Source organism: Nerophis ophidion, linkage group LG09 (genome assembly GCF_033978795.1).
Source record: "Nerophis ophidion isolate RoL-2023_Sa linkage group LG09, RoL_Noph_v1.0, whole genome shotgun sequence".
NCBI classification, from domain to species: Eukaryota; Metazoa; Chordata; class Actinopteri; order Syngnathiformes; family Syngnathidae; genus Nerophis; species Nerophis ophidion.
Genome location: NC_084619.1, coordinates 50,118,224 through 50,131,147, shown reverse-complemented (window position 1 = coordinate 50,131,147; position 12,924 = coordinate 50,118,224). Strand labels below are relative to the sequence as shown.

The following is a 12,924-nucleotide window of genomic DNA, read 5'->3' as shown; positions in this document are numbered from 1 at the left end:
TAAACTGATCCGAAAAGCCGGCCAAACTATTGGCTCGCAGTTGGAGGCGTTTGTGTCAGTGAGGGACAGGAGGACACTGGACAAACTGCTGGCCATCATGGACAATCCAGCCCACCCACTCCACCAGACAATTGAGGGACAGGGGAGTTCATACTCCAACAGGCTTCTTCAGCTTCCTTCCCGCACTATGCGATTCAAGAACTCCTTCATTCCGCACTCCATCCAGCTGTATAATCACTCCCCATACAGCAATAGATGATATCTGCCTATTACCTGACACCTTCTATGTCAGCTACTTCTCTTTGTTTTTAATGTCTATTTTCTGCTGGATTTACTCTGTTTTATGCTGCAGCTGCCACATATACTGTAATATTGTACATGGTAATTGGTATATATCGTATATATGTTATAGACATTATATATTTGTATATATAATATACTGTACACATTAAGTATATAATTGTATATATTCGGATATATGTTATATTTTATATCACTATATTTAGTCTATTTATACCTGCATTGTCCTTTCCATCCTTAACTGAGCTACTGTGTTGAACAATTTCCCTCGTGGATCATTAAAGTTTGTCCATGTTTAAGTCTAATTCACAATGTAATTTAGACAATGAAGTCAAAAATCACTAAAATTAAGCCATTATGTTTACATAAGTACATACATTATGCATAAAATCTTAGTTTTACAAGAATCAATAACCAAACAAATGTATGTAAAATGTTAAATAAAAAATAATTTTTTCTGCGAATTTCTTTTTTTATTATTATTTTTTTTAATAAAAAAAAACACTTTAAATTCCACAAAAATGAAGGAGTACTATTAAGAGCAAAACATGTAATTTTACAATAATAAACATTGTTATTATAACTTGTAACTTGACTACTTTTTTTTGTCTAACCTTACTTCAAATCTTTCTTGCCACCATTTATTCTCTGTAAGCAACATTCAGTCGTCTCATGCAACTTTTCAAAGACTGCAACTGTCCCCAATTAATCACTATTATTTATTTTGATTTGTTAACTTAAGCCTGATGGTAACAGCATGTCAGAGCAGGTGGACCATTGCCTCAGTCCAAAAAACGTCTGCCATTGTTGTTATTTTGTGTTTTTTGTAAAGAGCAAACATATGTTGGAGAGCGCACTGTGACTGCGTTCAAAGGCAGGATGAAAGCCCAGTGTTGGAGTGTTCAGAAAGAGGCAAAGGCAGGAAGGGTGGAGAGGAGAACAACGGCACTTTCCAACAACTCCTCTTCCTCCAAGTTACTTTGACCTCATGTCACATTTGCACTTTACTTTTTGTCTACATAACTTTGATTTCTTTACATTACTTTGATCACTTCTTTACGCATATGCTGACAGTTTTGGAGTGTGACATATGTAACTAACTACGTGTATGTGTGTGTCATCAGTGTACGTAATGTAGACACTTCCACAGGGAGGTAAATACTTCCATCATAGCAATGAATTTTGTGTATGTTTATACTGTAACTGACATGTTCCTTGTCTTGCTTCTACAGTTGATGAGCTGAACAGACTCCTGTCATCCCAAAATTCCCTGATCAGGAAGCTAAAGGAGGAGTGCCTTACACTGGGAGCGACATTGGAGGAACTGACAGGAAACAGACGGTAATGACAATAATAGTTTTTCAAAATCTTAAAACATCCATCCATTTTCTACCGCTTGTCGATTTTGGGTCCGCGGGGGGTCTCTGGAGCCTATCTCAGCTGCATTCGGGCGGAAGGCGGTGTACACCCTGGACAAGTCGCCACCTCATCGCAGGGCATCTTAAAAACAAGTCAATTGTATTTTCTCAGCATGCTTTAATGGCATCATCCATCCATCCATTTTCTACCGCTTTTCCCTTTTGGGGTCGCGGGGGGTCGCTGGAGCCTATCTCAGCTGCATTCGGGCAGAAGGAGGGGTACACCCTAGACAACTCGCCACCTCATCGCAGGGCATCTTAAAAACAAGTCAATTCTTTTTTCTCAGCATGCTTTAATGGCATACTGTAGATGTATTTATATTACAGGTATTATCATCACCTGGTCTCTAAATGCTACATTCTACTTTCTTATTGCTACGTTCCACTTATAAATGTGACATGCGGCCTAAAAATGCTACATTTTACTCTCTAAATACTTTGTCTGGCTTATAAATGCTACATTATGCTCCTTAAATGCTATTTGTGACTTATGAATGCTACATTATACCTCCTAATTGCTGTATGCAGCTTATAAATGCTACATTATACTTCCTAAATGCTATTTGCGGCTTATAAATGCTACATTATTCTTGTTGATGCTACGTGCTACTTTAAAGATTGCTACAAGATAGTTGCTAGATGCTACGCACGGCTTAATAATGCGACATGATACTGGCTAGATCAGGGGTGGGCAAACTTTTTGACTCGCGGGCCACAATGGGTTTTAAAATTTGACAGAGGGGCCGGGCCAAATGCATTTGGAGGGAGTGTTTGGGCCGGATATACTAAAGCATTAAATGTAGTGTGTGCAAACCTCATAGCACAGTAAGAACACTACAACCCAATTTATTAACTGTCTTTCAAATGTGAAAAGTAGCCCTTATCAGTTAATAAATTTGTCTCAAGGAATATGCAAGATACTGCATTTACATACTATTTCGCAGATACTGTGAGGAGGAAATGTAAATAGATTAAAATAACATACGCACTGTGATTTATTAAGATTGCGTCTGTTTTTAATAAGTTTCAATCGAAGGTGCAAAGTTAAAGAAATCAACATTTATTGAAAAATGGAATCACTTTCAACATTCAGAACATATTATTACACAACGAAATACTCAAGCTCAATAATATCTACTTGTGTTAAACTCCGCAAAATCATGGATGGATTGTCCTGACCGCGCGCTCTACAAACTCGCCACGGACGCCCTCGCCTTCACGCGCAAACAGTACACGTGTATCGTTGCCAAGCACACAGACATAGGCTGTATTAAATATCCTACCTACAGCTGAAAATGTAAATTTAAATTAAGAGCGATGTGCGGCGTGTTAATTAAGATACTGTACCGCTGCTGTGAGTAAATGCGCATTGCTCTTAATTAAAAGACGCACTTTTAAACTTTTCATATGCATTTTTTCATAACACAGCAGAAAAACTCACCATTTCAGTGGGAACAGTGTTGTTGGTCTCCCTTTTTTGCCAGTGCATCAAAGTCTGGAGTTAGTTTTGTTGTGGCAATTCTCAGGACAGATCTGAGGTGTTGGTCAGTTAACTTGGATCTGTGATGGGCTTTGTTGATTTTCATGATGCTAAACGTCTGCTCACACACGTAGGTCGAGCCAAACAACACCAGCATCTTCTGCGCCGTCCTCCGGAGGTTTGGAAACGCGGTCTCGCTAAGTGAAGTGTAAAAGTCATTCAGTTTAAGAGACTTGAACTTCTCCTTTGAGACGGAGTCAGTCTGAAGATCGATCAGTTCCAATTGCAGCTCCTGCGGTGCTGATTCGGGGTCTTGTGACAGGGGACAGGACACCAGTTGAAGTGACTTGTCAATTTTTTCAAAATCACAGAACCGACGGTAATATTCTCTGTGCAGATCGTCTAGTGATTTGCAGTATTTCTTCGCATTTCGGACGGCCTCTTTCTGCACGGCTAATGTGGGGAAATGTGCGAAAGATTTGTTTGACATTTGCCTGGAGAATAAAACCAGCTTGGATTTGAAGGCTCTCACATTTGTGTACATGTTGTGCGCAAACTGATCTTTCCCCTGTAGCTTCACGTTCAGCTCATTCATGTGTGAAAATATGTCCACAGCAAACGCAAAGTCACAAAGCCAGTTTGTGTCGCTCAGCTCGGGGAATTCTTCGGATTTCCCTATTAAATTAAAAAATGAGCGAATCTCGTCTTTGAGCTCCCAGACTCGTTGAAACACTTTCCCCAAACTTAACCAGCGGACGCGAGAGTGGTAGAGTAGGTCCTGGTGATCCGCATTAGTTTCTTCCAGGAACGTAATGAACTGACGATGATTAAGTCCCCTTGCTCGTATGAAGTTAACAAGTTTTACAACTGGATCCACGACGTGATTAAGCTGCAATACAGACTTACAGCTGAATGATGCAGTGAAGTAAAATAACATCCTGGTCAGGGTTTTCTTCTTTCACTTTATCCTGGATTCTTTTCAGCAGCCCGATGTTTTTTCCAGTTAAATTTGGCGATCCATCCGTGGTGACATTGGCAAGTTTACTCCAAGGTAGCTTCATTCTCTCGATGACAGCAGATACCTGTTCATATGAGTCCTCTCCTCGCGTTTTCCCTTTCAGTGATTCCATGCTCAAAAGCTCCTCCGTTATCTCAAAACTGTCGTTAATCCCTCGAATAAAAATTAGGAGCTGAGCAATGTCTTTTATGTCGTTACTTTCATCCAGTGCTAGTGAATATAACTTAAAGGACTCCGCCTTTTTGTTTAACTCGCTGACTATGTCTTCGTCAATCAGTTTCACGCGGCGAGTCACTGTCCTGCGTGCTAAACTGATTTTTTCAAACTTCGCTTTGCTCTCCGGACACAAGAGACCTGCTGTCTCTACCATGCACTCTTTCAAAAACTCGCCTTCGGAAAAAGGCTTGCTAGCCTTTGCTAATTTGAATGCCAGCAAATAGCTTGCCTTGGTACTTGACTCTTGAATTGCAGTTTGTCGGTGAAAAAAGTTCTGTTGACTCTGTAAATTAGCTGCCAACCTCTGAGCAGTAGCCGCCCGTTCTTGTGTTGACTGCTTGCTAGCATAGTTTGCATGCTTCGTGGCAAAGTGACGGCTGATATTGTACTCTTAGAAAACCGCAACAGCTTCTTGGCATATCAGACATACAGCCGTTGATCGGACTTCAGTGAAGAAGTATTTTGTTGTCCACTCCTTATTAAACACTCGGCATTCGCTGTCCACTTTCCTTCTCTTTGGTCCGCTCATTTTTACAGAAGGGCTTAATGGTGATGTGAAACGAAGTGAAAATTAAAGTGAAAAAAAGAGAAATACGCGCCACTCCAACAACGGTCAATGTGTTTTGAGTGCGCCATCTATTGGGGAAACGTGGGCATTGCAGGGAAAGGGGAAAAAAAGGAGGTTTTTACTATAATTTGGACAAGTTCGGCGGGCCGGATTAAAAAGCCTAACGGGTTTAGGGTTAGGGTTAGGGTTAGGGTTAGGGTTAGCCCGCGGGCCGTAGTTTGCCCATGTCTGGGCTAGATACTACTTGCTGCTTAAAGATGTTACATGATACTAACTAGATATTTTGTACTGCTTAAAAATACTACATGATGCTTACTAAATGTCATGTGCCACTTAATAATACTATATTACCCTCACTAGATGGTATGTTACACCTAATGGTGCATATTGTTCAATAAAATAGATGCTACTAACTACCGTATTTTCTGGACTTAAGCCACACACTAGATTTTAGAGAAAAAAGATATATTTTCTATATGTTAGCCGCAGATACATATATACATTGTGAAATGAGTTATTTACATATCTTGTTTCCAAACGATGTCTTTAACACGGCAGTAAAACAGATGAACAAACGAAACAGACGTCATTGTCTTGGACCCACGAGCTGCGTTACTAGCTCTCCAATCAGCTAAAGAGACTCAATAACTCCATAGTGACATATTGGTGAATTTACTGAGGAAGTTGGGAAACTGGAACAATAAAAATAGAATGCTATTGTAAGTAATAATACTGACACAGTGACTCGTAAATGTGTTAGCATATTAGCTAATGCTAAGAATGCTGGCTTCAATACATTATGATAGCACATACAAATATGCATGAAAACACTTTTACAGACATAACACATGGGACAGTTTAGTAAGTAAGAATTGTTTTAGTTAGATTGTAAAACTTCCAAGCATTTTTTTGGAATGATGATTGAAGAATCCATATGAGTAGAACGTTATGGACGATTACAAGACGGGTCAGCACTTATACTTCCGGTTCGAAGCTTTAAACAGAAACTGTGTAGACATTCACCCTGCAGCACCTGCAGTGCGCAAACTCGTCCAAGATGGCGCCATGGCATAAACAATAAAACCATCTAAGTGTAATTGTATGTGTTTTATCAAAACAATTTGCATTATGGCCATCAGCAAAGAAAAATACATAAATTAGCCTCGGGGCTCAAAGCTTGGTAAAAATGTAGCAGTGTATGGTCCAGAATTTACGGAAAATGATGCATGCTACTCACTAGACATTCTGCCCAAATGCAACATGATGCTCACTTCTGTAGAGACTTTGTGCTACTTACACAATACTTATGCTTACCAAATGCTACATGCTATCTTCCTGCCTGACCTGTTTTCTTGTTAAACCTGATGCTACTGTCATCACAGCAGGCCTGCCTGGCTCTCCATCTGGTGTGTGTATGAGTGTGTCTGTTGTTGTTTGTGTGTGTATGTGTATGTATATGACACTGACCCTGGGCCCAGTGTTCTGTCAGCTGTTGAAGCTGTGCTGCACATTAGTCACATGACAGCTCCCAATCTGGCCGTGCCAGACCGCGCTGCCCTCACCAGCCACAGGACACACGTGCTCACACAAAAAGATGATACATAGTGTTGGCAAACCCTTAAAAACTAACCACTATTCACCTTGAATGGCCTTTACTGTGTGGGCTTCTTACACATACTTGTGAGCGCGTGTGATTGTAGTTCAGCAGCAGTGTTTCTGTTTGGTGGGCCTCTGGCTGTTTGAGCTCCTAAGGTCCAAAACAAGTGTAGCGGCTAAAGTCCTGCTGGACGGCTACAGCGAGGATGTGTGTACTGATGAGGCCGACCCCTGCTGCTGAGGCGCTCCATGCTGCTGAAGCAGAAAATAGTCTTGGGTTGCCCTCCAGGTTCAGATGCGAGTCGAAGATTTTAGTCGCACCTTTGGACATTATTAAAGTCCATCAAAATAAGTAGATTGACAAGTTAACGATACACTCTGGCCTACATAGGAGGGAATTGGAGCAGCTTCTGGCGGAGAAGCAATACCTTGAGGACACAATGAAGAACCTGAGAGCTCGCTGCACCAACTTGGAGGAACAATGTACTCAACATGGACACATGCACCAGCGCATGAAAAGCAGGTATGCATAAGCACGAGTGACCACCACAGAGCCATTGAAACCATTTCCAACGCTGAAAGCTAAAACCCTATTGGCATCGTAGGGAGAACAGAACACATCACTGATCAGTGAGATGGGAAAATGTTGGAGCTTCATCAAAGATCCACTGTTACGCAAAAGTTACTTTTTAATTATGTTCTAACAGTGATATGTATCTCTAGCCTTTTTATGAAAAATATATCACCTTCCTCACTTGTTGAGAGAAAAGAGGCATTTAAAGGCTCGCTTTTTTCGTTTGGTGATGTTACGCAGGAAAAACCTCTGTGCTCTTGACATGATTGACATGATGCCGTCTCTGACAACCCCTGCTTGATGAGCTCGCCCCGTGGAAATGTGCACCACTTCAGAGGACAGCTTTAAAAAAAAAAAAATTAAAAAAATCGCCATAGGAATTGCATCTCAGAGCTTTATATCAATTTGGGAGTTTTACGTTTAACATGGTTTATTTGTTTTGGATATCCTTAGAAAGTCAAAATAAGGAATATCACATGGATACACTTAAACAAGTCAACATGCCAAAATAGGAGGAAGAAGCAGAAGTTTGATCTTTTTTTTTTTTTTTGCGACGAGGGTAACTTAGCCTGATGTTGCTGTTGAAAAGTCAAGTAACTCACCTCATGTTTGACACTGTGGAGGCCTTGAGTAGTTGATTTAGCAACAGACCGTAATAAAATTACCTGGACAGACGAGTACTTTGAGCACAAAAACCAATGTTGGATATAGTTGTTTTTGTTTCATGACTTTGTTTTAGTAATTATGTTAAAATAAAGGATGAGGAGCTATTTTTAAGTATTGTGTTGATATTGTTAAACAGTCATAACACACACCAAAAAACATGTACAGTTAAAGGAGAACTGCATGTTATTTTTTTGAATTTTCTGTCACAATCATGAGAGTCAGGAACACACGTCTTTTTTTAGGATTCTAAAAATGATAAAAAAAACGTTTGCAAAATGCAGCTCATGGGAATCACCGTTGTCGCTTTCAAAGCTCTATAAAACAACTTCAAAACCCTCCAGCTATATATAATGTAGTAACAGACACGTTCATGACAATATGTAATATGTTCAATATTTTCCCCATATTTTGGTAATTTTTTCGTATTACCAGAACTTCTTTCCTCAGCGCATTTATTTCCGTTTCCATAGCAACACACTTCCGACTCCCGGCAACAAATGTTTCTTTCCTACTTCCGGAAAACATACGTGAGTGTGTTCTAATCATGGCCTACTTGGTAACCGACAACAAGTCTACCATTTTTGGACAAATGACACCTTATGTTTTTGAATCTGAATATACGGAGGATGAAATGCTGCTTATAGAAATCAGCACAAAGACAGGTTGTTGGAGACAATACATCAAGCAGTATTCATGCTTTTATGAAGAGGCTGAACAAACACCTCAGTTTGTGACTGTAATCCCTTAAAGCTCAAGGACTTTTAATCATCAAACATATAGTTCATATATACCGCTGAGTAGATGCAGATCAGGGATAGGTTCTTTGAATGTATTTTCTTAAACCTGTACCGGCAAAAGCATGATTAAATAAAGAAAAGAGAGAGGCATTGCAGACGAAAGCAGAGAAAGTGAGTTTGGCGTGTTTTGACGCTGTAAATGTGGAACTTGGAGACAAACTATGTCAACATAAATGTTGTGCTTACCAAAAGTCAACTTGAAAAAACTTCCCTGGCCAGCCGGACTAAAGAGACACTATAATTGCTTAATTATAGTGACTCACTATAATTAAGCAATTATAGTGAGTCACTATAATTTATACATGTTAAGATGTGCCGTCAATTATCGCGTTTGGCCTAATTGTCTTTTATTTCCTCAACGCCTGTTTTCATTATTGAAGACTGACACGCACAGCTGAAATGCATCCGTGGTTGATTGTGCCAATTTGTGTGTGCTAATAAAAAAACAGGTGCGCTCACAGCCTTATGTGCTGTGTGGTGTGACCGCATATACAAAGTTCTTGTCACTGGTGCATTTTTGATGATTATCATACGGTGCCGTTTAAATGGTAGTTTTTCCACGCAAATCCGCTGAGCTGTTTTCAACTTGCCCAAAATACATAAACAATATAAAAAGACCATCACTTAAAGGGGAACATTATCACAATTTCAAAAGGGTTAAAAACAATAAAAAATCAGTTCCCAGTGGCTTGTTTTATTTTTCGAAGTTTTTATCAAAATTTTACACCTCCTGGAATATCCCTAAAAAAAGCTTTAAAGTTCTTGATTTTCGCTATTTGCGATGTGACCGTCCATTTCCCTGTGACGTCATACAGTGCTGCCAATACAAACAACATGAGGGTTACCATAGCAAGATATAGCGACATTAACCCGGATTCAGACTCGGATTTCAGCGGTTTAAGCGATTCAACAGATTACGCATGTATTGAAACAGATGGTCGGAGTATGGAGGCAGATAGCGAAAATGAAATTGAAGAAGAAATTGAAGCTATTAAGCGAATAGCTATTGATGCTATTCGGCCATAGCATGGGTGTACCTAATGAAGTGGCCCATAGCATGGCTGCCTTATTAGCATCGCCGGTAAAATGTGCAGACCAAACGATCAGGACTTTCGCATCTTGTGACACTGGAGCAACTTAAATCCGTCGATTGGTAAGTGTTTGTTTCGCATTAAATGTGGGTATCTAGTTTCAAATGTACATACAGCTAGCGTAAATAGCATGTTAGCATCGATTAGCGTAGCATGTTAGCATCGATTAGCTGGCAGTCATGTCGTGACCAAATATGTCTGATTAGCACATAAATAAACAACATCAACAAAACTCCCCTTTGTGATTTTGTTGACTTAATCATTGCAAATGCATCTGCAGGTTATCCATACATCTCTGTGCCATGTCTGTCTTAGCATGGCCGGTCAAATGTGAAGACACTTTGGTACATTCAATGGGGGTCTGGCGGCAGATTTCTTGCCTGTGGTGCAACTTGAATCCCTCCCTGTTAGTGTTGTTACACCCTCCGACAACACACCGACGAGGCATGATGTCTCCAAGGTTTCAAAAAATTGTCGAAAAAACAGAAAATAACAGAGCTGAGACCCAATGTTTACAATGGGTTGAGAATGAAAATGGCGGCTTTATTACCTCGGCGACGTCACATTCTGACGTCATCCCCTCCAGAGCGATAAACAGAAGGCCTTTAATTCGCCAAAATTCACCCATTTAGAGTTCGGAAATCGGTTAAAAAAATACATGGTCTTTTTTCTGCAACATCAAGGTATATATTGACGCTTGCATAGGTTTGGTGATAATGTTCCCCTCTAATAATGACGACAACAGCTTTAAATTTTAAGAATGCAATACAATTAATTTCTTTCTTTCGCCATCATAACATGTCTGAGGTTGAAAACACCCATATATAAAATTAGTTGAAAATTAATATTCTCTTAGAAAGTTGAACTAAAACAATATTCATCCATTTTCTACCGCTTATTCCCTTTGGGGTCACGGGGGGCGCTGGTTCCTATCTCAGCTACAATCGGGCGGAAGGTGGAGTACACCATGTACAAGTCGCCTGCGATTCTTAGTATCCAAAATAAAGAAATAAAAACAGTTTTCATTATATCAAACATAAAAAGTGGATTAGGTAATGCCTTTAATACTGCATTTGAAATGTGCAACGAGTGGTGAGTCAGCACCAAGCAAAAACCGCGTATGCTCAGAAAAGTAGCGTCAGATTTACCGCCCGTCCGAGCACCCGCTGGCAGAAATGTAGATCGGCGCCTATGCTATAGAGACTATAGTCGGTGCAAGTGCAAGCTATCCAAGTAGCATGTGGTTGCATGACTTGAATAACTTTGCACGACTACTTTCACTTCGTTACTAATGAAAGGCTAGTTGAACACGATAGCTCAAATAGCACTGTTAGTTTTCAACACCTTTTGGCGGCATTTGATGATTTCGCCAGAATGAAATAACACATCCTGGTTATCCTAATGAATAACATTTATTTTACTTACACAACTTTTGCGTTTACAATTGATCATAGATGACTTACCTCTGGACGTCCCTCAATCGGATGCTTTCTCGACAGGTGCCGCTTTCAGGCAGCTAATTAGCATGATACCGGTGTCAAACAGCAAACGGCACGGAAAACATTTTCACGTTACTGGACAGTGAGGACATAAACATGGAAAGTGAGCTAAAAAAAACAAAAACTCCAAACTCTGCCTCTGCTCATAATTCAACACTGAAAGTACACACACTGTCAATTCTCTTATATACACTCTTATAGGATAGATTACAATAGAAAGTACTTAAATGATCCTTGGGGGAAATTCAACACCACAGTTCGCTCACAATAGACAATAATAATAATAAATAATATAATTAATATCATATATTATATATATAATATATTAATTAAAACAAAACTGTGTTGGCCCTGCGATGAGGTGGCGACTTGTCCAGGGTGTACTCCGCCTTCGCCCAATTGTAGCTGAGATAGGCACCAGCGCCCCCCGCTACCCCAAAGGGAATAAGCGGTAGAAAATGGATGGATGGGGATAAATATATTCTACATATATTCTACATTTAAGTACAGTCAAAAGGAACATATGCATTATTATATACATATCGTTGTCTTTGTGTGTTGTATGTAGACAACATTGGTTAGCAGAGTTCAGTGACGCAAATGCATGTCAAGTTGATCAACAAATTGTATTATTCTCCAGTGCAATACCAGTACTGCAATGAAGGCTAAAATGGCATTAAAAAGAGCTTTAAAAAAAGAAGAAAAAAGTAATTAGTTACTTTTCACAGTAATGCATTACTTTTTGGTGTAAGTAACTGAGTTACTTTTGAAATAAAGTAACTAGTAACTGTAACTAGTTACTAGTTTTCAGTAACCAACCCAACACTGATTGGCCGCACAAATCAATAAGCCACAGGTGTACACTATGAAATATTGACACAGGCGCTTGTGTTCATTTACACATTAAACAAAAGGTAGTGTGAGGTGGCGACTTGTCCACGGTGTACGCCACCTTCCGCACGATTGTAGCTGAGATAGGCACCAGCGACCCCAAAGGGAATAAGCGGTAGAAAATGGATGGATGGACAAAAGGTAATGCCTGTAACACAGCACTTCATTCTTCTCCTGCGCTTTGGCGTGCGGTGGTCCGGCCTCTCGGGGCCCACTAGTGGTTGTGGATTTTCATTCCCTGTGGCGGTTGTTTCGTTTTTTAAAGGCCTGGTTGCAATTTCATTGGTCTGATGTGACAGAGCTAAATTTATTGGCGGCATGTGCAGCTCGAGAACCTGGGAAAATCCAGTAATTATCCACAACAGCACTGTATAAAGCACAGGGTTGAAATAATGATGGGAAAAAAATAGCGTCCTTTAGAACGGAAATTACGGTAAGTGCACAATAGCGCTTCTTGGAGACGCACATTTTGTGGGAATTCAGTACAACTTCAAGAGTATTTAACTTCTTTTGTAGACCACAGGTAAAATACATAACAAACAAAGAGTGATACAGAAGACAATGCAACGGCTAAAAATGATTCCATCGCCGGCCATGATACCATTACACAGTCTGTGTGTATGTGACAGAGTGTGTGTTTCAGTGTGTCACCACAGGGTGCTTGGCATGTCTCCTACCTCTGCTCATGTTTTCCAGAGTGTGTGTGGGTGTTGTCGCTCCTCCTCTCTGTAGAATCTTTTCATCAGAACCTCCGTTTAAAACAATAACACACACACACAAGTTTATGTTAACCTGTCGCTGGGTAGACGT

The 12,924-nt window shown here is 40.1% G+C and overlaps 1 protein-coding gene across 1 annotated transcript in view; it reads left to right on the top strand.

Annotated features, from left to right (window-relative positions):
* The window catches only part of sdccag8 (SHH signaling and ciliogenesis regulator sdccag8), a 94,775-nt gene that overhangs the window by 65,405 nt on the left and 16,446 nt on the right, over positions 1–12,924 (top strand). The window contains exons 15-16 of the mRNA XM_061911161.1: positions 1,533–1,641; positions 6,988–7,119. Of these exons, the coding sequence (XP_061767145.1) occupies positions 1,533–1,641; positions 6,988–7,119 (241 nt within the window). The remainder of the gene's footprint in view (positions 1–1,532; positions 1,642–6,987; positions 7,120–12,924) is intronic.